General features: G+C 41.6%; 1 protein-coding gene across 1 annotated transcript in view; it reads left to right on the top strand.

Annotated features, from left to right (window-relative positions):
* The window catches only part of pkhd1l1.1 (PKHD1 like 1, tandem duplicate 1), a 76,748-nt gene extending 55,036 nt beyond the window's left edge, over positions 1 to 21,712 (top strand). Inside the window, 26 exon segments of the mRNA XM_084313568.1 lie at positions 845 to 1,016; positions 1,206 to 1,294; positions 2,670 to 2,812; positions 3,358 to 3,487; positions 3,955 to 4,073; positions 4,202 to 4,331; positions 4,767 to 4,859; positions 4,862 to 4,936; positions 5,651 to 5,754; positions 5,980 to 6,106; positions 6,234 to 6,355; positions 6,541 to 6,631; positions 7,003 to 7,151; positions 7,466 to 7,591; positions 7,712 to 7,823; positions 8,543 to 8,659; positions 10,599 to 10,761; positions 11,212 to 11,444; positions 13,131 to 13,295; positions 16,047 to 16,204; positions 16,319 to 16,454; positions 16,864 to 17,214; positions 18,056 to 18,207; positions 18,668 to 18,814; positions 20,054 to 20,207; positions 21,018 to 21,712. Of these exon segments, the coding sequence (XP_084169694.1) occupies positions 845 to 1,016; positions 1,206 to 1,294; positions 2,670 to 2,812; positions 3,358 to 3,487; positions 3,955 to 4,073; positions 4,202 to 4,331; positions 4,767 to 4,859; positions 4,862 to 4,936; positions 5,651 to 5,754; positions 5,980 to 6,106; positions 6,234 to 6,355; positions 6,541 to 6,631; positions 7,003 to 7,151; positions 7,466 to 7,591; positions 7,712 to 7,823; positions 8,543 to 8,659; positions 10,599 to 10,761; positions 11,212 to 11,444; positions 13,131 to 13,295; positions 16,047 to 16,204; positions 16,319 to 16,454; positions 16,864 to 17,214; positions 18,056 to 18,207; positions 18,668 to 18,814; positions 20,054 to 20,207; positions 21,018 to 21,289 (3,830 nt within the window). The 3' untranslated portion in view covers positions 21,290 to 21,712.
* The last annotated feature ends 5,676 nt before the right edge of the window (positions 21,713 to 27,388 follow it).

The raw sequence follows: 27,388 nt of genomic DNA, 5'->3' as shown, positions 1-27,388 counted from the left end.
AACGGCTTTGGGTGCCTGATGCGCCTGCACTGTGATCACCGGAATCACTGGAAATAAAGCCATGTTGCCCAGTTTATAAAATTTGTTTAAATGTTTATTAGCAACGCCAAGCTTTCAAACCCTAGCGTTTGTCTGTCCGAAACCCTCGTGCAACTGTGAGTACCTTTGAAATGTCTTTGCGACACCTGTACGACAAGCGTTTTGATAAAGAAAAGCGAGACAGACTTAATTGTAGGATTTTTCAATGATCGTATAATGATCAGTGTATTCACTCGGTGCATCACAGTCCCGAAAGGGGCTATTTGACTCCCAACATTGAAATCATAGAAATATGTGTCTTTCATTTAACAGGCTACTGATGTTTACTTACGCAAGCCGAACGGATTTCATAGTTACATCTGAGAAAAAAATCTGTAGGCAGTAGTCCAGTGTCATTTTAATTTGATTAGGATTTTTATATCGGAGGACCCCACTTTGATTGATTGATTGATTGAAAACTTTATTAACAGATTGCAGAATGGGTACAATACAGTACAGCTCAATACACACAATTGTTAAGGGGATGCAGACCAGAGAAATACTTTCGTCTTGTTTACATCAGGGTCCCCCATTTTCAATTCATCAGGACATATATGACATACATGACATACAGATAGTCAGTACTGCTACATCTATACATTTATGACATACCAGATTTGCAAATACAGTACTGTTTGTGAGTATTATCATAATATACAGGTATTAATTATTAACCCCACTTAACAATAAGTGGATTAGTGATTATATCCCTGAAATATACACAATATATTTACCACTCACTGTCGTTTTTACATCTATTTCTTAGTGGCTGGGAACAAAATGTCGCGCAGGCGTCGTGCCAGTGTAGACCCCTCCATGGTCGACGTGGCCGTGAACTTCCAGGTGTTCCGCTGTTTCTTCCCCAACTGTCTGCCGCCCACGCCTCCTCCCCCGGCCACCCTCGCCCCCTTGCCCAGCGGCAGACCTGCAGACTTCGTGTATGCTTGCTGACCCACTCTCACTCATCATCACTCACTTATCAAATGCATTGAAACCCACCAGCTATCCTGCATTTCCTAAGGGGATCATTAAAGGAATATCTTATCTCATTGGTTTTACATTGTGTGTTGATTTGAGGTAGTTTAACAGTTAGTTAACATGTCTTTAATATGTGATTCTCTCTGCAGCCTCTGGTCCAATGCCTCTTTCTGGAGAAACTCGGCAGAGAATAACTACACTGCACCAGCAGAGGGCGCTGATGTGGTCATCCCCACAGGTAATGACCTCAATGTTTCCAAACTGTCATCTTGGTTCACATAACAGTCGGGATAACTAATAGGGGGATTGTTGATTTGTTCAATGTCTTTACATTTTCCACCCATGTAACATCTCATGTATTGTATTGTGCACATCAGTAATTTAAGATAAGATGGATCTTTATTAATCCCTGTGGGGAAATTTGAGTGTCATAGTGGCAACAGGAGAGGGAGGAGAGAGGTACAGGCAGGATAATAAGAATAAAATACAAGAATAGAATATAGTAAGAAAAGGTTGATACAGTATGTCCAGTTGCACCCCTTGTTACATCATCAGTAGTAAAATAATGTAAAAGACTTAACTTACATATTATTTCTGTAGTGATATGTATTTTGTACGTATCAGCTTATTTGGTTTTTGCAGGGCCTATAAACGTAACCTAGAGTGTAGTTTAACATATACTGTAATAATGATAGGCATAAGGCCAAGTATTAATTGGTCGGCCGATTTAATAATCATATCCCCCTACCACTGTTTTTAAATAATGCGCTAAATAAATAAACTAAACTAAACTAATCCGCCTATTATTGGCTTATCACAGACATACCGGTATCGTGCAGAGAAAAATGCTTGCTGTAATTTAGAAATGGTGTCATCACAGTTTGTCCAGCAGAGTGTGGTTAGACTCCATTGTTTACATAAATCAGTCATAATACTCAGTCACTGTTTACAATATTCAGCAGCTGTCTGCATGAATCTCATAGTTAGCTTGATAGAGTAGAGAAACACTCTTTACGTAGTAAAAAAAAATAGGGCTGTCAAAGTTAATGCTTTAATTTGAGATTAATTTTAATTATTTAAAGCGTTAAAAAATTAATCTAGATGAATCTATGGAGTGAAACATTTTCAACGTTCTGAACTTTCAGCAGTATCGTTGCTTGTTCTTTTTTTGCATTGACTCATTCACCTTTTTGAAAATCATCTGACATGAAGATGGAACACATTTCTGTGTTTTTTGTGCGATTAATTAGTAAAAAAAAAATCTATTGACTGCACACACAAAAAGATAAAACTAGTTTGGTTCCAGCTCAAATATAATTCAGTTATTGTCTCACACTTTTACAGATGGCTGAGGGTGGAAGATGTAATTACCATTTAAATAAACGTTTTGCTACGTTTTGTCAGGGCTGAACACATCCAAGTGTATCCTCTCCAAAAAGGAAATTACATCATTGTAACAGCTCTATCAACCTCCAGGCAGCTCAGATGTTGTGTTATGTTACATGATACTATCCTCATCTTGAGGGATAATAGAGTGTGGGGGTTGCGTAGAGAATGCTTAACAACACGTTATCATGTTCTACTTAAACAACCTCTTTGAATCTCTCCACCAGGGACATGGGTTGTGCTGGACAGCGACACTCCTCCCCTTAACAAGCTGAAGGTCATCGGAGTCCTGGAGATCCCGGACACCATGAACGATACCTCACCCCAATATAGGACGGTGGTGCTGGACGCCATTTACATCTCCATCCAGGTCAGTCCTCTGGTGGCTGGTTACCCTGAGATCACCCTGAGATCCTCGGACAGGACCCTATTGGTCATCCCACTGTCTACACTGGCGACTATAGGGCTGTTTCCATAAGGGCCCCTAGGCTCTGGAACTGCTTGTCTGAGGAGATCAAATAGTTTTTTTTTAAATGTAATTCTGGATAGTTTTATCTGTATATTACTTTGTTCCTCTTTCTCAGCATGGTTTGTGACTTCTGGTGTTCTCTCCATTGCTCTATTATATATATTATATGTCTTATCATGTGTAAAGCACTTTGACTTTTTCAGTTTGTTATTGTTATTATTGTTGTTGTTATCATTACCCAGATATGAAACAAGATGTGATGTAATGTGATATATGAGTTGGTCTATGATTAGATGATATGAAATTGAGATATTATACGTTGTGATATACAATACAATATGACACAATTGTTGCTTAAAGGCTCCAACTGCTTTGGATTTTAAGAATTCTATCTCCCCTGTTTTGACAGTTCCATAAGGTATCCGTCTCTGGTTGTTTCCCCACAGGGTGGCAGGTTGATAGCAGGCTCGGATAACAAGCCGTTCAGAGGAGAGCTTCACATAACGCTGAGGGGGAACCACCGCACCCCTGACTGGCCTCTGCCCAGTGGGCCCAACCAGGGATCCAAGGTCCTGGGTAAGGGAACCATATCAGGTTCAAACAGTTTACACGTTAGGTGGCATAAATAAAGACTGAATACCTAATGAGAAAATGTAAGACCAAATAGGAACAAATATTATTTAACTGATAAGTTAACCTCATAGAATTGAAGGTAAGCAGGTATAAAATAGGGATCCGAGAGTCAAATGGATAGTTATTTGCTGAACACATCAATGGGAAGTGAAACAAGCCATTCTGAAAGGTTTGGTAACATAATACTATAGTCCCTCATTAGTTCCTAGGTACTTACCGATAATCACCATTATTGTGGTGGACAGAAGTCTTTGGTATAGCAGACCCTGAAGAGTAAGGTTATGAATCCTTAGAATAATTCATGCCAGCCCTGTGTGTTGATGTAATAGTTATTAACAGTGACATTGGCATAAACATCAACACCATGTTAATATCAACATCAATATATTTGATCACTGTGTGTGTTATAGGTGTGTTTGGTACACTGGAACTCTATGGCCTGCCGCACAGTGTGTACCACACCAAACTAACCAGAACTGCCATTGCCGGCTCCAACACACTCACCCTGGCTAAACCTGTAGACTGGCAGGTATGTGTGCGTGTGTGCGTGTGCGTGTGCGCGCGCGCGCGTGTGTGTGTCTCTGTGTCTGTCTGTCTACATTCTGAGTGATCATATTTTCTCCATTCCTTTATTTATTCTGTTTGTTTTGTGTGCAGGTTGGAGACGAGGTAGTCATTTCTACCACTAGTTACAACGCATGGGAGACAGAGACCCATCGGATCTCTGCTGTGTCTGCAAACAAAACCATGCTGACCCTGAATCAGTCTCTGGTACACACTCATGTCGGTCAGTAGAACATCTACTCTACTAGGGTCAGCAAACATCGCCAGAATTCCAACATTCTGCATGAACTGCGTCCAAAATATGATGTAGATATATAAAGAAATCAACTACATGCATGTTATATTAGATACAAAAACTGAAAATCTAGCTGAACCTTGATGCTATCTTTTGGTCTGTTTCAGTGTTCCGTTACTGACTTAGCTTTCCTCTCTCTCTCTCTCTCTCTCTCCTCTCTCCTCTCTCTCTCTCTCTCATCTCTCTCTCTCTCTCTCTCTCTCTCTCTCTCTCTCTCTCTCTCTCTCTCTCTCTCTCTCTCTCTCTCTCTCTCTCACTCTCTCTCTTCTCTCTCACTCTCTCTCTCTCTCTCTCTCTCTCTCTCTCTCTCTCCTCTCTCTCTCTCTCTCTCTCTCTCTCTCTCTCTCTCTCTTCTCTTTGCAGGTGAGAATCATTTTCTAACACAAACACAGAGATACAAACTGCAAGCTGACGTTGGTCTCCTGACCAGGAACATCAAGATCATTGGTCAACACTACCCAGCCAGTTGGAGGAGTCGTTTGGAGCCAGGGTGGTGGTGGGCACCTTCTCATGGGCTGGCATCGACTACAAAGGTAGGTAGACCAATGTACCACCAAACTCTTATCTGAGGTTACTCTTTTTTTGCTTTTGAAAGTGTTACGATGTTCTTGATATACAAGCAAATCTAGTATTTTAGTTTTCTTTATTGAGGGCGAGTAGGGGAAACGCACTCTACACAAGCCACAGTGTATATTTGAATCTGTAAGGGTAGATTTGAAACTTTGGACCCAAATACACACACAGAGATGGTGTTAAATATAGGCCAACAGGGGTACATGTTCATTCATTCAAACCTTTATTTATTCTCGAAAAGACAATTGAGGTCACCCTCATTTTCAATGTCGTCGAGACTTTACAGACATTTCAATGCACACATTTCTACAATATAACAATAATAAATATGAATAACTATCTATATAGTACTTTTTTTCCACACATGGACCGCAGTCCAGAGTGCCCCACAGCAATTAGTATAAAATGAACATAGGCATAAAATCAGCACACAATTGACAGAAACGTGCAGACTTAAGAATAGGCATAAAATATGTGGCTCTAGGGGCAGGGCTGTTAACCACTACTACCATTTCTGTGCACGATACATCTGAATATTTGAACAGTAGTAATATGGGCATGCATATCTGATAACACTCAGCAGCAGGACTATCATAGTGTAGTTACTCAATATGCATTTGCACCTTTTCTTAATAAACCAATGTTATTTTTCCCATAATTGTTGTCCCCAAAAGGTAAAGCCCAGATCAGGAATGTGGAGTTCTACCGCTCCGGTCAGTTGGGCTGGCCAGACTTCAACGACCCTCGCTACTCTGTGGCCTTCCTCAATCTGGAAGAGGTAACACAACTCACTCACATTAATCACATGTCAATGTTTAGTTTAGAGTTCATCACATGACTCTCAAGGACTGAACACTGATTTACTGACCAGATTTACATTAATACTCCTGCCTATGATTCACGTCAAAATACAGTATTTGCACCTTGACACAGCTGAAGAAAATTTACTTCAGTATATATTATAGATATATACGACCAATGTTGTGTTTTGTGCGTCTGAAAGGTTGAGGAGGACGAGTCCTACGTTCAGGGCTGTGCTTTCCACCACGGCTTCTCTCCCGCCATTGGAGTCTTCGGCACCTCCGGGATGAACGTCGACGACAACGTCATCTTCTACACCGTTGGAGAAGGTAGTCTGAAGAGAAGTCACTTGAATGCCTTAGGCTCTCGACCATATTGCGCTCCACACGGTGTGAAATGTAAATGTGTGTGGTCGTCAGCAGTGTGGGAGTCTTAACGATGCGTTACCACCTCCAGGTATCAGAGTGTGGGGCAGCAGGATTGCGGTTCGCAGGAACTTGGTGACCATGAGCTTGTGGCCAGGATCCTACCAGGACAGAGAGGAGGACTTCAACTTTGAATGGAACGCTGCCATTGAGGTCCGTCTCATACTAGATGAAGAACACCTCATACTAGATGAAGAACACCTCATACTAGATGAAGAACACCTCATACTAGATGAAGAACACCTTTTACAAGAGATGTTTCACATTTTTGTTCAAATTAACATTTCAGCAAACCACCTTTGATTTTTTTCCTGTTCAATTTCAAATGCAATTTTCAGGTCAATGAGGGGATGAACGTGGTGCTGCAGGAGAACATCGTAGCGGGCTATGAGAGGGTTGCATATCGCATTGATGGTGAACCATGCTTAGGTAAAAAAAATATTATGTTTTATAGATGCATGAATGCCTAGTGAGTGGATGTACAGAATATGTTTTAAACTGTTTTATATTAGCTTTAATGTCCTTCTATTTTTCTGTTTCTGTCTCGCTTAAACATCTAGCCCAGGGACTACAACTGAAAACTAGCAACCCTGCTAATGTTGGCATATTTACTGTATTCATTTATAAATGTATAACTGTTGATTGATATGCACTGTCCCTGATCAAATAAACCGAGTAAACTACAAACGAATGCAAGAGGACAGGGTGTGGTGATATGAAATAAACATGGCGATAGTGGATAATGGGGAAGAAGTCTTCCAGGAACAAGGTTCCCCCTCACATGAGTGTTGTATGTGCAGGTGTTCAGAACGAGAACGAGAAGTGGCGTGACAACGAGGCTCACGGCGGTCTATATGGCGTTTACATGAATAAAGATGGCCTCCCGGGCTGCTCTCTCATTCGAGGCTTCTACATCTGGAGGAGCTTCGACTACGGCATCTACTTCCAGGTAAGAGGGGAGGAAACAGGTGCTTACTGGGTCTTTTGTTCCGTCTAGATGTAGTGCGGCTGATACAAAGTGATATTATATACTGTATGAGCTACTACGATATATACCACGTATACTATTATTATTTTTATAAATTGAATTCTGCCATTCCACTACTATTACTATGTTCTATTCTATTATTATCTTTACAGCCTGTACCCACCATCCCCCGTGCTGCTATGACGCTACCAAGGGGAACAATAAAGGAACACCTGACTTGAAAATACAACGTATCCTCTTCCTTCACTTACTCCTCTCTCCTTCTATCCTCACAGACATGGACGGATCATGTGATAGTTGACAATGTGACCCTGGTGGACAACGGAATGGGCATCATGCCTCTCATCTACGGCCCTCCCTCTCTTTCCCACCAATACTCTGATAAGACCGTCAAGATCCAGGTGAGAGGGGACAGTCTCAACTAGTCTCTCGTCATCATCACCTCTCCTTTTTCCGGTTGTGCTTTTACCATATATACAGTATGTTGTACGTTAAGAGTAACCTTTCCTCTCTGTCTCCAGAATGCCCTGATTGTAGGCACCAGTCCCCACCTCGACTGCTCAGCGGGCGTCCCCTTGAGCGATTTTAACATCCAGGGCAGTGGTTCACATCGTGCCCCCAGAGCTCCTAATGGTACTGACCCTTCCTTTGAATACACTGTACAAAGCATGATGCAGCTTATTGTATACACTAGATTCTAGAAAAGAAAAGAAAACGATTCTTCAATAAAAACAAAGAAAATCTGCCAAATTAGTGAAGTATTTTCCCTTAGTCAATACAATTGAAAAAAAATATATGATATATATACATGTGTATATATATTAATATATATCTCCATACATGTCACAATATCTTCGAATTAGGTAGAGGACTCTACTTGTTGCACGGTAATACGGCCCCCTTTTCTTGATCCTCCAATTACAGCTGTTGCTTCCGAGGAAAGGGGGGAGGGAAATAATCTCAATTGGTTTGCAGTGTAAATGAGATAACAATCAGTTCTACAAAACAGTCCATCCTTATAGCCTCCTCTCCATCTCCATCTCCCCCTCTCTCTCTCTCCATCTCCACCTCTCTCTCCCTCCATCTCCCCCTCTCTCTCTCTCTCTCTCTCTCTCCATCTCCCCCTCTATCTCCCCCCCTCTCCCTCTCCATCTCCCTCTCTCTCTCCCCCTCTCTCCCTCTCTCTCCATCTCCCTCTCTCTCCATCTCCCCCCTCTCTCTCTCTCTCTCCCCCTCTCTCTCTCCCTCTCTCTCTCCATCTCCCTCTCTCTCCATCTCCCCCTCTCTCTCCATCTCCCTCTCTCTGTCTCTCCCCCTCTCTCTCTTTCTCTCTCTTTCTCCCTCTCTCCCAGGCGGACGCTCAGGGATCTGCTGGCCGAACTTCAACTCCGGGCACAACAGCGCCCCAAAAAAGCCCCATAATAAAAACATGAACTACAACGCCATCAGCGGGCTGATGAGAGTCATCGGTGAGTTCCTCTCTCTTTTTTTTTTAATGATCTTTTCCCCCCTTCTTTTTCCGTTTTTCTCCCCTCCCAATGTTAGTCGTTATGCCAATTCCCAATCCCCTTCCTGGTCGTTGCGCACTCTACCCCCTACCGTCGGTCTGGGAGGGCAGAGACTATCACATGCTTCCTCCGACACATGTGTACCCTGCCCACCGCTTCTTTTCACCTGGCAGCGCGGACTCTCACTGAGAGAGTGTAACGTGTGGAAGGTCACACTACCTCTCTTAGATCCTTCCCTCGCTGTGCAGGCGCCCCGACCGAACTGTAGGAGTCGCTGTCCACAACGACCCAGACCCACCCACCGGCTTCCCTCCCGCTGCCTCTGCCAATCGAGCCAGTATGACGGCTGGCCAAGCCGGAAGCAACGCTGACAGCTGGATTTGATACCAGTGTCTCTTGCTTTGGTGACGAGCACCTTGTCCACTGCGCCACCCAGCCGCGAGTTCCTCTCTTTGTGTTAGTATTCACAGAATGAAAATAATAGAAAATCAAACGTTTACCTTTGAACAGAGGCACGTGCACATGCTCGACTCGGTCAACTGTTCGCTGGGTAATAATGATGATAATAATAATAATAATAATAATAATAATAATAATAATAATAATAATAATAATAATAATAATAATAATAATAATAATAATAATAATGATGATGATGATGATGATGATGATGATGATGATGATGATGATGATGATGATGATAATAAACGTTATTTGTATAGCACCTTTCATACAAGAATTGCAGCCCAAAGTGTTTCACAGCAGTACAAGTTCAGACATACATTTCTATAAAAATAGACATAAAACTAGCATAGCTCTCATTTACAGTAAAATAATCGGTGTGGATGGAAGGAATGAGTCTAAGTTTAATACATATTCAGAAAAACCAACTAACTTTTCGAGAAGATTAATTAGGATATCATGGTCAATTGTGTGCTGTGCTTAGGTCTAAGAGGACAAGAATTGCATCCGAGTTTAGTCTGAGGTCACTAATTATTTTTGTAAGAGCAGTTTGTGCTGTGGTATGTTCTGAAGTGGAGGAGTACATTCCATGACAGTTTTATAGAGCTCAGTTGATGTAATACAAGTACATTTTCCCATGGTTACATCTTTTCTGCAGGCTTTACTGTTTTTGCATCAGGGGTAATGCTGGATCTAATTGTTGTTATTTTGTTATTAATAATAATAATAATAATAATAATAATAATAATAATAATAATAATAATAATAATAATAATAATAATAATAATAATAATAATAATAATAATAATAATAATAGATAAAATTTATATAGCGCCTTTCATAGAACCCAAGGTCGCTTCACAATCAGGGAAAAAAATAGGGCTAGGGAAATAGGGGGGGGGGGGGAAGGGGGATGAGGAAGAAAAGCATTATTGAAGAATAATGCAAGTTTTCTTTAAATGCAGATATGACTGACTGCAGAGGGGTGGGGGCAGTGTTGAGTTCAATGGCATAGAATAATATTCTAGATATTCCAGCATTCTCTGCGATAACCTTAGAAAAGTAGTCCTTCCTAGCTTTGTTATAGGTAGTCTGTGAGGTGAACTGAGCTTAGTTTCCCTCCATTTCTGTTCCGTAGCCCTACAGATTCTCTTAGTCTGACCAACACTGCTATTGTTTAACCATGGGGAGATTTTGTAGTTGACTTCTTTTTAACCTTCAGTGGAGCGACAACATCCAGAGTAAATGATAAGGTGTTGTTGAGATTTTCAACCATGTAGTTTAAAGAACAGTCCAAGCTGCATATACTTGAAGAGGACATGTGACTATTAAAAGGGTAACCTTACCCAAACCTATTGAGTCCATCAAGTTCCTAATTTCCGCTCTTTGAGAGATTCCAGAAACCTTTCCTCACCTCTATGTTCTGTTCCATATCTAGACTCAACGTTTGCTAGATTTCAAACTGTCTGTGATCAGTCAAGTGTGATGTTCATGACCAACCCCGCCAATGAGGATCTGCAGCACCCAGTCCACGTCCAGGGTCTAGAGATGGTAACGGTCTCAGAGGAATCCAAGGTCTTCATCCACAGAGCTGATCTGGGGTATGCATGCATACATACACACATGGTTCTACGATGGACACTATCATCATGACTGCAAATTCTCCAAGAAGCATTGGGTGAAAAGTGTTATATTATGTCCATTTTAATTGGTCTGCAGTTGCTCAGTTAACTACTGTATATCACTTGAAGTGTGAGTGATATGAATTCCCTGAAAGTACACAACCTTTTCCTTCTTTTTGTGGCTATGAATGTAGACAACACTCCTACTTCATCAGATAATGAGGTGTGAATATATCTGTCATCTCACAACTTAAAATGGACTTGTGTGGCTTTGAATTTACACTATAAATGTGATTATCTGCAGTTTGTCACTTTCAGCATCCTGAGATTAAAGGATATCCCACTCTCTGTATATCCCTGTCGAGGAAGGAATAAGACCTAATGAAGTTGCTCATGGGGATGTATTTTGTGTTTTGTTCATAATCTCAGTAAGGTGAACCCAGCGGACTGTGTGGACATGGAATGCGATGCGAAGAAGAAGAGCATGCTGAAGGACCTGGACGGCTCCTTCCTGGGTGCCGTGGGGGCCGTGCTGCCCCACTCTGAGTTTGCGTGGGGAGGGGACCCCAGTAGGGGGCTGGGCGACTACCGCATCCCCAAAGTCATGCTCACCTACCCCAACAGCAGCAGGATCCCCGTGGACCAGATCGCTCCACACAAAGGTAGCTAAACATCCCGTTAGTTTCACTACACTTGTGAGGTTGGTGGTACCACCTTGGGATCAAGTGTGTTGTTGGGTGAACCTGCTGTGGCTACTAGGTCCAAATAATTTAAACCAGCAGATTCCAGACCTTGAGTAAGTAGGATCAGGATCAGGATCAATGTTGGGTGACATTTCTGTCCGAAACTGTGTTGAGTTAAAGACAGAAGGACAAAAATACAACACATACAATTTACATTAAAAGGACAGAAGGACAAAGATACAACATAATACAATTTGCATTAAATAAATTTGACACCAAGGGCGTCAAGTGTCTTGCTCAAGGACAGTTCGACACGCTGCCCGGGGGTAGCAGGAATCGAACCAGGAACCTCCGGATTACCAGACGAATGCTCTACCTCCCGAGCCACTGTCGCCCCATTTAATTGCAATGTACTCTGGGATTAACGGCTCACTAGTTCTGCCTCTACTAACAGCCTGCATTATCCAATTCATATCAATCCTCTCTATATTAACGTGATTCCATCAACACAACATAAATGTTCAAAACACGACAAGACCGTTTGCATCACTTCCCACGGTTCTCTGCACTTATTCTACCGGTAGTGCGGTAGTTGTTGCCACGGTCGGTATTGGGTCTTTGGGTGAATACTTCATTGGCGGGGAAGAAGAACACTGATAGCGGGGTGTGGAACGTCCCGCGAGCCCCAGACCACCGCCCCGCGAGCCCCAGACCACCGCCCCACGAGCCCCAGACTCTGGAGGTGGTCTGGGGCTCGCGGGACGGTGGTCTGGGGCTCGCGGGACGGTCCACACCCCGGTATCGGTGTTCTTCTTCCCCGCCAATGAAGTATTCACCCAAAGACCCAATACCGTGGCAACAACTACCGCACTACCGGTAGAATAAGTGCCGAGAACCGTGGGAAGTAATGCAAACTGTCTTGTCGTGTTTTGAACATTTATGTTGTGTTGATGGAATCACGTTAATATAGAGAGGATTGATATGAATTGGATAATGCAGGCTGTTAGTAGAGGCAGAACTAGCGAGCCGTTAATATAGCGAGATACGTTATTTCGATTGATATGAATTGGATAATGCAGGCTGTTAGTAGAGGCAGAACTAGCGAGCCGTTAATATAGAGAGATGAAAACAATAAGTTATTTCGATTGATATGAATTGGATAATGCAGGCTGTTAGTAGAGGCAGGACTAGCGAGCAGGCTGCAGGCTGTTAGTAGAGTTGGGCGTGCAGAACTGGCGTAGATAAGGGGGGCGTAATACCGTAGGTCAGTGGCCAATCAGAGCGCAAAACTCGAACGCGGAAGCAGGAGTTGTTTGGGCTTCGAATAGACGCGTCCTATCCCAATAAAGCATAAATGCCCTAAAAACACATCTTTAAAAAAAGATTTGACACCAATATGATATTCATATTTGAATAAATGTTTAGTCATTTGGTGAGAACATTGGAAGCATTGTCATATTTGCAAGCTTTAGACATTGTGCAGGATCTTCTCCTTCTACTCTAATATGTTGGCAAACGCTTTCGCTTTCTGAAACAGAAATCCTACACATAAATGTGGTATCCTACATTCTACATACTGTACACTAATTAAATGCTGCTTGATAAAAATTACGCAGATTTGATCTCGTGCACATCCTGAATGACAGCCGACTGTTGTCTCTCCAGGTGTGATCAGGGACAACTGCACCTACATGCCGGCCTGGCAGAGCTACAAGTGCTTTGGGCTGAACTACAGGATGCTGGTGATCGAGAGTCTCGACTCGGACACAGAGACCAGGCGCCTGTCCCCCGTGGCTGTGCTCAGTGATCACTACCTGGATCTTCTTAACGGTAAGATGATTTGGTTAACTGTAACTCTGTTTCCTTGAATCTATGCATAATAGCAAAGCCCAGGATTAAAGGAACACATCAACATTTTGGGAAATTAGCTCCAGAGAGAGACAATAAGATAGATACCAGTTTCCTCTCTGTGCGTTCAGTAGAAATCGATCTGGCTGCATGTTAGCCTAGCTTAGCACAATTAATGGAAGCGGACATGTCCAGTTATCCTTTGGGATAGTTGTTAGTTGGACAATGCCTAGGCTAACCGGTCATGTCTGCTTCCATTCATTGTGCTAAGCTATGCTAACGTGCAGCCAGATAGCATTCTACGTGTTCCTTTAAGCTCAGGATGTGGGTGTGTCCAGGGGCGTAGCTGGGGGGGGGTAGCTTAGGATGATTCCAAGGGCCCAGCACTGGGGGGCCCCCCAAAAAAAAAAAAAAAAAAAAAAAATTTTTACTAGACATCACTCAGGTGTATTATTGATGCTCTCATTGATACTATCATGTTTGTTTCTGAAGTGTGTGTGTGTGTGTGTGTGTGTGTGTGTGTATGTGTGTGTGTGTGTGAGATATATAGAGAGAGAGGGGGGGGCTTTGGTAGACTATTGCATTGGTCCATTCATTGAAGATGAACGCAATGCGACATCCTTTACTAGGCTCACCCACCAACAGTGCAGGTGCTGAACTGCTGATCCGAATGTATAGGTAAAAACCATATTATGCGTTTTCATCAATAAAAAAATGGCACAAAAAAATTACGCGCGCTCGCATTCACTGGGGGCCTACAAATACATTCTTTCAGGGGGCCCAGAATCTGGAGCTACACCCCTGGGTGTGTCACAACTTATTATTTGGTAATTTGGTGAACAGAGATGCAAGCACGTCCCTGGCACAGCACACTCCTAGAAATGTTAACAGTCAGAGGAATACATCATTTGCAGGTGGGATTGAATGGCATAGAATGTGTAGAAGCTGGGTCTAAATGGAAAAAGGCATTCACCATTCTGTGTTCTTACCAGTGACTTCAAAAATGAGAGAAAAACATAGATATGTATGACAGATTCTTACTGTAGATACGGATGACTCTCATTCAAAGCAATAGGGAGGTGTAATCTGACGTCACTTTAGTTTCCCGCGGGTTCCACCCCTTATTTACATCAGGGTCCCCCATTTTCAATTCATCATAACATATGACATACATGACATACAGATAGAAAATACTGCTACATCTATACATTTATGACATACCAGATTTACAAATACAGTATTGTTTGTGATACAAAAAAAAAATAGTCTAAATAAGAGAGTATATACATTTGACGAAGAAACTGTACATTGGAGGAGGTGGGGTGGGGGGGGGGGGGGAACTGTACATTGGAGATGGTGGGGGAGGGGGTAACTGTACATTGGATTATCGACGAAACCTTACTTGGTCCAAAGAAGAGGGTCTTGTGTATTATTGGGTTAGGACATTTTCTGTACATTGGAGGGGGTTTGGTTAGGACATTTACAGGGGCCAGTTTCGAATTGCAGTCTCCCGTATGTGCTCTTTGAGAGTGGTTTTGAAAGTGGGTAGTGATTTACATTCCTTTACAGCTGTGGGTAGGGCGTTCCACATTGATGTGGCATAATTGCAAAACGTGTTTAGTCCCTTGTTTGAGCCGAATCTGGGTTTAACATGATTTGTGGAGCTCCCTCTGGTGTTGTGGTCGTGGTATTCACTGACCTTTTGGGAAGTATTTTGACATGTACATGGGTACCTTAGTCGTGTAGTGTATCTTGTAGACCAGGCCCATTGCAAGTTGCTTTACTCTGTCGTCTACTCTAAGCCATCCTAGGTTGTCAAAGTGGGCAGGGGTGAGGTGGGTTCTAGGAGTAAGGTCGAGCAGTAGTCTAACCAGTTTGTTTTGTGATGTTTGTAATTTCGTTTTTAGCGCCTTTGAGGTGCTTTGGTACCATGAGGTGCAAGCATAGTCATAGTACCCTTGAATGAGTGCTCCTGCCAGAGTCTTCAGGGTATTCTTGTTTACCAGAGAGGAGATCCGGTACAAGAATCTAGTTCGTTGGTTGACTTTTTTTATTACATTGTATGCCATTTTGTCACAGGAAAGATTTCCCTCTAGGATGGAACCTAGGTATGTAATTTCATCTTTCCTTGTGACAATATTGTCACCCACTGTAACTGAGAAGCTGTCGGTCTTGCTGAGTTTGTTATTTGAACCGAAGAGAATGGACTCTGTTTTACCCAGGTGTAATGATAGTTTGTTATCAGCGAGCCAGGTGCAGATTCTATAGGGATTTATCATTGGGAAAATGTATTATCGGCTATTGTAATAATTATGCCTCATGAACATTGGCAAGCTTTCCATTTTTGCACAAAATTAGTTCCCTTCTATCACTAACATTATTGTTTACGCATTTCTGGTTGAAATAAAATTATACATAATTATTTTACTATTAATTGCAAATAGTTTCATGTTTGAGCTATAGATTGTCGATGAATACCCACAGAAAGGTACACCATGCCAATGTTAATGCTTTATTTGTTTTAAACGAGATGATTTAGAAATGTGTCCATTGGAAATACATTGCAATTTCAAGCGAGGTGGACCGGCCGGAAACGACAACGACGTAACCACTACACCTCCCTATAGGGGTGAGGTCTTGTTAGTTCCCATTATCAAGATGGCGACAAGACTTCTCTAAACAGACTTCAGTAATATCGTACTCTCATCATGTCTGTTGTTGTGCTGTGCGTAGGCCCTCAGGACCATGGCTGGTGTTCTGGCTACACCTGTCAGAAGAGAGTGTCTCTGTTCCACAGCATCGTGGCTACTGGCCACGCGCTTGACGTCTTCTTCACCAGCGTCACCCCTCAGAAACTACGCCTCATGATGCTCAACGCAAAAGCCACTGAGGTCAGCACACCTTTTAGCTCCGTCCCGAACAATACTTACAATAAACTGTATATAATACATAAATTACATTATTAGGAAGATTTAGGTTTTTACAAGGGAACTTCTATCTTGCAGAGTGTGCGGGTCGCTATCTTCTACTCCAATCCCCAACGGCTGGACGTGTACGTTGACAACAACTTGGTTGCTCCAACCAACGCTGAATGGAACCAAGACAACACCGACTATATCCTGAGAGAGCCAACCTTCTCAGGTAGAAAGTGTTCTCAGTAGGGATGCACTGATAAACCTAACCCTAACCTTCTCAGGTAGAAAGCGTTCTCAGTAGGGATGCACTGATAAACCTAACCCTAACCTTCTCAGGTAGAAAGCGTTCTCAGTAGGGATGCACTGATAAACCTAACCCAGCCTTCTCGGGTAGGTGCCAAAAAAGTCTGTTTTGATTTTAGACATGGCATCACATTTTAATATTGATTATTAATATTATTTATTCATTCATAATTGTATTAATATTATTTAAACCTGGTATCCATTCTATCCAATAAGACAGTATAAGCATCTGTGCTTCCCTAATTCTCAGTAGCGTAACATGACTCACAAACACCATCACCATAGACTTTCTATTTCCTCAGCTGTTTTGTCTATCTTTTGTCATCCCACAGGGCAATATGTTCCCAGGCTGAACTCCTCGTTGGGCACAAACTACTTCGACCAGGACTACAAGATGCTGTCTGTCCTGGTGAGAGGCTCCACGCCGGTTGAGATCCGCACCTCGCCAGTCCTCATCATCTCCTTCCAGCTGCCCGCCATGAGCGTGGAGGACTTCTACGGAGACGAGCTGATCCGGAACCTGGCCTTGTTCCTCAAGGTCCCGCGCAACATGATCCGCATCACCAAGATCGTCAGGGAGGACGGAGGAGGCGCGCGGCGGCGCAAGAGGAGCGCCACTGGCATGACGGTGGAGATGGAGATCAAGACGCCTCCCGTCCAACAGACCACCAACACCACCAGCGGTGAGAGCGGACCAGAGACTCTGCAGAGAGTTGTTTTGGGTTGCCAGGCATTTTCTAGCTGTTTATTATCTCAAAGTAGGACTGCTGATCTGCGGTTGGTTTTCGTTTTTCTCTAGAATGAGGTTAAAGAACCTGGTCAGCGACCGTCCCTAGATCAGCTCTCCAAATGCTACTTGATGAATGCATACTTAAGACAGAGAAACGTCTACATTCATTTCATAGTTTCTGATGAGGGACGTCTCCAAATCTTATTTCCTGAAGACTGAGTGTTATGTCTGTTCATAATTAAAGACAGCAGATGTTGTGTACTTTTAGGTCATGTAGAACATTTACACTCCTAATGATTTGGACCGACTAGTGTTTATATGGTATTTGTAATTATGTTGGCACTTCAAAACATTTAAAAATGGACTTACAGTACACGGTTCTTTGTCTGAAGGTTCCAAATATGGGCCATTGTATTGTGTATAATATGGTTTCCTTGCTAATGCTACAATAACCTTTATCACAATCGACATTGTAAAGTAAGATAATTGATGACAACATAAAGACTTAACCTTAAGACAAAGGTTTCTAATACCGGTTTCAATTTGACAACATGAACATTATAAATGGACTACTACATTTGATTTCCTGTCAGCTATTGATATTAGCAAACAAGTCCAAGCTGTTCCTCAACGCAATAGACCTCAAACCCTCCCCTCTTTTCTCAAACCTCTAATCTCAACTGTTGCTTCTCGAGGAAAGCTGATTGGAGGATTAAGAAAGAGGGCAGAGCTTGAGATAGGTAAATTCCACTGAAACTGTCTACAAAGTCACTCAATTCCCTGTGACTCCCCAGATGAGGAGGACTTCGCTGTCCTGAAGAACATCGCTAATGACCTGGGTCAGGCAGCAGTTACAGGCAACCTGAGTCGGTCTATCGGCTTCAATGTCTCCACTATGGGTGTCATCCCTCCATCTCCTCCACCCACTGACCCCAGCTGGAAGGAGGTGAGACACCCCTCTCAAGTCTGAATCACATGGTGATCTCTTCCCTCTATACCACCAAAACACTATCGACTATAACAGGTGTTCCCAAATATTCTCCTATCCTGGGCCCCTATACTGATACCCTTTAGGCCACAGACCCCCAGGTTGATGTGAATTTGTCCCAGGGACGCTCGCATGAGAAATGTGTTGTTGTTAGATATGATTTAGTCCAGTACTTCCTAACTTCCTGCCTATCCTGTAGGTGGGGAGATAAGTGGAGAATGAAGCTTAAGATCAAGATATCATTCTTGTGATAATTTTTTGTAAATGAAATATGGGTAATGGCAAAATTAAACTATTCCTCGTTTTGCTGGGGACCTTCTGAAACTTTCTAATGACCCTCTCTGTGTCCCCGGACCCTACTTAGCACATAGGAACGGACGTCTCTCAAGACATTCTCTGTTTCTCCTCTGTACCCCAGGTGGCCACCACAGAGGTGACGAGGAAGGAGCCTGTAGTGAGCTTTCTGTCCACCGTATCCAGCCTGCTGCTGATGGGGGAGCCCATCGCCGGGGAATACGTGGGGCCTCTCTACCAGCAGCCCAGTCTCATGGCGGTCGATGAGGCGGTGAGGCCTCATGACAGATAATAATAACACAGTCACTTCATCAGTACACAGTACATTTCGCAGAGTAAATTTTACTCAAACTGAGTACATTTTACTCAAACAGTTTGAGTAAGATTTACTCTGCGAAATGTACTGTGTAGTCACACTTTACTTCACACTTTACTACTTGTCAGTGTTTTGAGATTAGCAGTGAGTTCAAATAGAATTGATAGAATTTAATAAAAGAAAATGATGGAAAGGTATAGACCTTTTCTAACTTGACAACATACAATTTTTTTTTTTGTATTGATCTTTTTCCCCCTCCATTTTTCCTCCGATTTTCTCCCATCCCAATGTTAGTCGTATGCCAATTCCCAATCCCCTTCCTGGTCGCTGCGCACTTACCCCCCACAGTCAGATCATCTGGGAGAGTGGAGGCTATCACATGCTTCCTCCGACACACGTCCAGCCAATCAACCGCTTCTTTTCACCTGGCAGCGCGGATCCTCCCTGAGAGGGCGTAGCGTGTGGAAGGATCACACTATCCCACTCAGGTCCTATCCGCGCTTAGCAGGCGCCCCGACCGAACTGTAGGAGTCGCTGTTTACAACGACCCGGACCCACCCCGCCAGCTTCTCCCACCCTCTAATACAGCCAATTGTATTAGTGTGAACGGCCAGCCAAGCTGGTGACAACCCCGGAGCTGTGAGCTGGATTCGAACAGGCGAATCCAGCTCACAGCTCCGGGGTTGGTGACGAACGCAATCTCCGCTACGCCACCTAACCGCCGACAACATACACATTCTAAATAGGCCCCTTTGTATTTCCTGTTGCAATGTTTGTTCAAAGCTGTTGCCCTAGCAACGGAATGGCTATGCACAGTCTGGGGTGGGGTCGTGCAGGGAAAGCATTTCACAGCAATGTATGTACGTTTGTATGTTGCTGATTCCTGGCTGTATATGTACCACTATGCTTTGCTCGCTTCATATCGAAGCAAGCAAAGTGTAGCAGTATATATAACGATATATAGCCAGGAACCACCACATTTGCATGTAACAAATAAACTTGAAAAAAGGTCCTGGGCTGAGTGAATCTCAGTAGAGACAAGAGTAAAGCCTGCAAACCCCAGGTGTACACCTTTATTAGACAAGAGTAGAGCCTCCATGCTATAAACTCCAGGCGTAGAACTATCTAGTATAGTGTTTCTGTCGACATCAGTGTGGTGACAGGTCACTGACTGTGATCTCTTGTCTTCTCCAGGGTGAATGTGTGGCTGTAGGAGTGACGTCGTTCACGGCCACTGCCACCCTGGTGGACTCCAGCAATGGCACAGTGTCTGGGCTGGCAGGAAACACCACCATCCACTTCCAAAGCTGCTGGGCCAACTACACTGACCTGGCTATCCTCAACCCCGGTATGTCAGTGACTTAAACATGCATTTAAATGGGGGCTTTATTTCAAACTGCTAAAAGGCTGAAAATGCAGGGCTTACAGATGAAGATGAATTAAAGCTAACTGAAATATTGAGTAACAAACATTAACTGACGTTAGTTATACTAATCGCAATTAGCACTATGAAAACATTGTTCTGTTTCTGTGGATATCAAAGCGATATGGCAGCTAGAAAGCTTATTTAATGTTTATCACAATAGATAAAATCATGGTTAGTTTTGTCTACTCATTTGTCTCCTACTCATCGAGGTTAGCAACGGGCTAAACCTGCTTGATGTAGCTAGGGCACTAACCAATTTCTTATCACTTCTCATATTCATTTGCACACAAAGTAAAAGACTATACAGTGAATTATTGTATTGTCAGTATTACATCCTTACAGTAGACACATTGTAGGAACGGGGAGGGACATATTGTAAGTGCTGTGAAATAGATGTTGACTTTATAGAAAGGCCCATTTGATTGCTGGCTGGCTACGTTGCTGTTAAGACTGTTAGTCTTGTTTTTTTTTTTTTTAAAGCAAAAGTCTTAATAAGGTTAAACTCTTTGAGGTTACATACATTTTACATGAATGTAAAAATGAATGTACTTTACATTAATGTCAGCAATTATTTGGCTATATCAGGCTGCCACATTCTTTCAAACAGTGGGTGTGTAATTAAGTGTAATTATACTGTATCATTTGATTATTCTTCCTGAAACATATCTAAGTACCTTGGTTATGAGCTCAGTTCAGTACCTTCACACCAAATGATTCCCCTTTCCTTTGTAGGTGAGAATCTGGTCATGGTCTTTACTCTGAATGAATGGGGCACTCGGTCTAGAAGATTCGCTGTCAAGGCTACTCCAACCACCATCTACACTACCACCACCCCAACCCAAAACACTACCCCAACCCCAAACACTACCACTACCACGACCCCAGAGCCGCCCACCACAGACGACCCCGGGAGTATCTTTGACTCCAGTGCTGGTCTTTCCTCCAGTGCTCTCTGTCTGGTTAGCATTGTCTATACACTGAGCCTTCTGTTTCTAGGGCTTTAAAAGTAGTTTGTTCCCACCATGAAATTTGCACAACTGTGAGGCTTTTATGAAGGATTTATATATGCTTGAGGTGGCAAAGTCTACGAAATGAAAATAATTAAATTAAAAACCTTAATGTATTCCTTTGAATTATATGCAATTAATGGGATACAATTGAAAGTTGTCTTGTTCTACTGTATGCTTCATCTTCTGTTCTTTCCTGGTTTTCTATTTGGTTCTTAAAGTATGAGTGCTTATGATATTAGTACAGATAAAGGTGTGATGGTGTGTGTGGTTTTTACATCACTTCTCTGGTTTTACTACCTCTTTTTGTGCAATAATGAACTGTCATGGACAAGCAGGGCTGTTTTGAAATCCGAATTGTGCAGTAGTATAACTACTATTATATCTTTAATAAATTGTATTTTTCTCTAATAAATCAAATATTCCTTTGTTTTCTTTAGATGAATTCAGTTAGAAGTAAACACCATTGATTGGTTATAATAATGTTGTGTTTTTCCTCAGTTGCTTGCAACAGCATGTTGAAACCCCACACCATTAACTCATTTTCCCAGAACACAATATCAAAGATTTCTACAATTGACACAAAAATCAATTAAGACTTGCTACAGTATACAGGATTATATTGTTTTCTTGTTCACAATGCATTCATACTAGGGATAAAAACAGATGAACAGATAATTATAAACTATGGACAATCATGTGATTAATCACAATTAAATATTTGATTGACAGTCCTAATTCATACATTGTTCATTGTGCAAATCACGGTTTCTACTAGAATAAATGTATGCCGGGAGGTCCACGTGTCTAGGAAGATTTTAATGTCCCGGAAAAATATGATCTGTGTTTATTAATCTTATTGCAGTAACGTTATACCTGATGTTTAATACTTATTGTCAAATCAGAAAAGTCAGTTACCATTTCTAATAATTAACGTTACATTACCTCCACTCCAGTGGCGGCTGTTGACCACATTTTTTGGTGAAGCACAAATTATTATATTATATTATATGTTAAATTATATTTTTAAAACATCCCCCAATGTGTGTGTGAGTAAAAAATATTGGGGAGGACGGGAGAGATGAAAAAAATGTAATAAAGAAGTACAGACACACACACAGTGTGGTTATGAAGACAGCAGACAGACACTACAGTTAAAGACAACAGGTACTAGTAATAAATACCTTGGAGTAACTCTTGACACACACGCCTCACTTACAAACATCACATCAATAGCTTAGTCGAGAAGGCAAATCAAAAACTATTTGTTTACAGCCAGATCATTTGTTTCTCACCCTCACTGTTTCAAACACATATCTACATGCAATTTTTCTTTCACCAATATCTTACTGTCTCCCAATCTGGTCCCTCACAACAAAGGAAATTATATGGGTAGGTGGGGTGGGGGAAACTGTACAACTGTACAAGCAAAACTGTACATTGGAATATCGACGAAACCATACTTGGTAGAAGAGGTTCTCGGGTATTCTTGGGTTAGGTAATTTACTGTACATTGGAGGGGGTTGGGTTAGGACATTCACATGCACATCACTCAGCACTATAGGAAATCAACACACACTCACATGCGCCGCCAACACACGCCGCATGTCGCCAACCCACACAGCTACTAAATATTTAAAAAAAGAATCACTCACCATTGAGACGTTACTTCTTACTTCTCCACCCTGGGCCTGGTAGCTGCGGTGGTAGCCCTCCGGTAAGCCCTCTTGGACAGGTAACAAAACACTCTACCCTGGGCCTGGTAGCTGCGGTGGTAGCCCTCCGGTAAGCCCTCTTGGGCAGGTAACAAAACACTCCACCCTGGGCCTGGTAGCTGCGGTGGTAGCCCTCCGGTAAGTCCTCTTGGGCAGGTAACAAAACACTCCACCCTGGTAGCTGCGGTGGTAGCACTTTAGCTATGTTAGCTACAACGAGTTAGCTTACAGACAGTCCAAGACGGCACGTTCACGTCAACTACACTACTTCAACTGAGATAAAAAAATATATATCATCAAACGATGCAGTGCACAATAAGTTGATGAAGTTCAACAATTGAATAAAGATCTTAAAATATGAATTATTATATTAGACAAATGAATATCTTTTCTATGTCAGACCTTTCAAGGCAAATTGCACACAGTCAACAATAGGGTCCAGCTGCAGCGCCGGCTCATTAGCTGGCACCATTCTCTGATTGGATCTTAAGTTTGTCAACACAATGTGGCACGGCGTGAACGCCAATCAATCAAGTGCGCTGAACCTCACTACCCGCCTTTTTTAAACTCAAATACCCTATTTTAATTGGATAATTATATTCTTAAGCCAAACCCGTGCAATCTTTTTGCAGTGACTGATTGACAGCTGGCCATTATGTGTTACTGTTATGGGATCAGGCCAGGTCAGAGAGCTCAGAGCTGTCACTTGGACATTTTTGAAGAAAAGAAAATGTCACTGGCATTGTTTTTTTCACAGAGGAAAACATTTCTAATATATATATATATTTTATAATAATAAGAAAAAAAAATATATGTATATTAATAATAATATATATATTTTTTTTGTCTGTATATTACTAGTGAAGTACTGCCTCACTAGTTGTCATGCAATAACCTCCACTGCTCCACTCTGTCTGCACTGTTTGGGTACAGCCAGGAGTGTTTGGCTCCATGTAGCACAACTCAGACATAACTTCAGTGTGTCTGTCCTTAGTAATAATTAGTAATAATTATAAGATAAGATAATATATTCCTTTATTGATCCCCTTGGGGAAATTCAGGTATCATAGCAGGAGGGGGGAGGGGAGGTACAGGTAGTAGAAGACATACAGGTACAGGTCACAGAATTATAGCAGTGGAGAAGTAAAAATAAAAATAGAATAAAAAGGCAGTGCAAACAATATACAATATAATTAACTCTGGACATGCGCATATGGGCAACAAGGCGCGAGATGAGGATATGTAGCCCTCTCAGTTATTTTGCCCTACAATAATAGTTACAATATATAATCTAATAATCTAAATCTAATCTAATATATAATCTAAAAAAATGAAATGCTAAATATATGCAATCTAATAATGCAATAGTCTAATATTGCAATAGTCTAATATTGCAATAGTCTAAATATGCAATCTAATAATCCAATAGTCTAAATCTAATCTAATATATATATAATCAAAAAATGCTGAATGCTTAAATGTTAAATATATGCTCTGATGAAGTATACAGTATTCACATATGGTATGTATATTGTCCTTTTAGGTGGGAGTCAGCTACTAGGTTCCTATAGTTGGATGTCTGGCAGCAGTCCCTGCCCACTGTTGTGGAGCCATTGGTATGAAGTAATTATTATGAAAAATTATTGACGCTACATTACCCCCACTCTGTCTGCACTGTAACAGCTCTCTCTCCACTAATTGAATGGCAGATTTGTTTTGGTATTTGGGTCCATGTAGTACAACAGCTAGCCACAATTTCTAAAATCTACTGAATGTGAATATTGCACCAGGCTCGGTGAGGACCTGATGAGTCTCAGGTGTGTAGGTTGACCCAGGTAGACAGCGTGGGGATGAAGAGACAGGAAGCTGCCCATATAAGGGCGTGGAGACCTGCTGCCAGACAGGAGAGAGAGATGCCCTGGCTGTGGTTGTAACACATAGTTAATGATTAAAGGACATAGGTACTGCCAGTTTCAAAGTTTGTAGCCTGTGTAAATAAAACACCTATATTTTTAGGTTTTAGAAAATAAGATAGTGTCTTGAGAAGGTAGCAGGTGGTAAAGCCCAAGGGCCAACGTACAATAGCAGCAGCATCAAGACTTCTTGAAAGGAAATCTCCAACCAGATTCCTCCCTGTTAGACAATATCCTGGTTTTGTAATCTAATGCCATAATCAAAGAATTTCAGTCACCAGCCAACTGGATGGTCAGTAATAATAGTATTCTAAAGACTAAATAGAGACAAATCAATATATTCCCTAAAGATACTTATTAAAAGTCACATTGAGGATTATTTGATTTAGAACCTGAATTATGTTATATTGATATAATAATGTCATGTTTTTTCTCAAACTTGAACAAATGTAAAATACACTGTTAGGGGTTAGACTAGAGTATGACATTTTATTATGTATGGCAGCCCCTTATGAGTCATTTTAACATACAGCGTCTGCCTCCCAGTTAACCCCAGTATATACCTTCCAGTGGAGGTTTCTCTATGACAACACGTGAAACACAAATTCACTCATAATTCATAATTATTATTCATTTACATATATATATACATTTATTTGATTTATATATATATAAAAAAAATCTTTTTTTTAATTATTATTATTTTATATTTTTTTATTAGAAAAGTTTTCCTCTGTAAAAAAAATGCCAGTGAATTCTTTCTTTTTTTAAAATGGCCAAAATTGACAGCTCTGAGCAGGCCTGCACTGCAGTAATGACTGCAGTAATTATTCGTGAAGAAAACTTCACAGGTGTGACCCAATGTTATATAAATAATAAATAACAGCCAATCGAAATAGGCTATTAACTTCGTCTAAGCACGGTCTGTGCAGTTAAACTCTTGCCATTGAATGGAGGATTGAATGATTGACAGCCCTTGCCATCCAATACATGGAGGTTGAATATGATTGGCAGCCTTGCAAATCCAATCAGAGATTGCTGCATTGCAAAGTCAAAACGGGTCCATCTGCAGGTTAGGTTTAGCTCTGGCCAATCTCAAGTTTCTCAAGTTTCTTTATTAGTTGTCATACAGAAGTACAGAATACTTTTATACAAAATGTAACAGAAATAAGCATTTTGTATAAAAGTATTCTGTACTTCTGTATGACAACTAATAAAGAAACTTGAGAAACTTGAGATTGGCCAGAGCTAAACCTAACCTCCGACCCTGCAGATGGACCCATTTTGACTGTTTGAAAGAGCAAGGAAGTAGTTTAGTTGTTGTTTAGTAGAAGTAAGCTGTACAGCTATATCAAGTAAAGTCAGGCTAAATTAAACTTTGCGCCAACATTAGGACCGAAGTATAAACCAGCAACTGAGCAACATGAAGAAGTGGACTTATGCATCTGGATCAGAAAAAACGTTGTGGATGAAAAAGTAAGTAGGCTAGTGTTTGTAAAAGCTTGTATGCTAACAGTAGCTAGCCAGCTTAGCCTACATCACAATGATAATCACCAAGCTAACTTACTGTACACACTGTAGGGCTGGGCAATTAATCAAAACAGAATCGCGATATCGATTCATAGACCCATGCAATCTCATTTCTAAGTTATGACTAATTATTTTTATTAATTTTTTTTTTTTTTTTTTTTTTTTACTTTTTAAAATTTTTTATCTGGGTTGAACATGATTTGTGGAACTCCCTCTGGTGTTGTGGTCGTGGTATTCACTGACCTTTGGGAAGTATTTCGACATGCACATGGGTATCTTAGTGGTGTAGTGTATCTTGTAGACCAGGCCCATTGCAAGTTGCTGTACTCTGTTGTCTACTCTAAGCCATCCTAGGTTGTCAAAGTGGGCAGGGGTGAGGTGGGTTTTAGGAGTAAGGTCAAGCAGTAGTCTGACCAGTTTGTTTTGTGATGTTTGTAATCTTGTTTTTAGTGCCTTTGAGGTGCTTTGGTACCATGAGGTGCAAGCATAGTCGTAGTACCCTTGAATGAGTGCTCCTGTTAGAGTCTTCAAGGTATTCTTGTTTACCAGAGAGGAGATCCGGTACAGGAATCTAGTTCGTTGGTTGACTTAGTTTTATTACATTGGATCCCATTTTGTCACAGGAATGATTTGCCTCTATAGGATGGAACCCAGGTAGGGAATTTCATCTTTCCTTTTAAGATAAGATAAGATATTCCTTCATTGATCCCCTTGGGGAAATTCAGGCATCATAGCAGCATGGGGGAAGGGGGGGGGGTACAGGTAGTGAAAACAACACAAGCAGTGTAAACAAATAGGTCAATATAATTTACTATCTAACTAACTGAAATATATTTTCACAGTGTCACATAAGGTGCAGTATGCATAAGGTAGTGTTATAATTTACTATCTAACTAACTGAAATATACATTATTCATTATTCACAGTATCACAGTATC

This window comes from Notolepis coatsorum (genome assembly GCF_963971535.1).
Source record: "Notolepis coatsorum genome assembly, chromosome: 4".
Lineage (NCBI taxonomy): Eukaryota > Metazoa > Chordata > Actinopteri > Aulopiformes > Paralepididae > Notolepis > Notolepis coatsorum.
The sequence above is the reverse complement of the archived record's forward strand: the minus strand, read 5'-3'. Positions and strand labels throughout refer to the sequence as shown.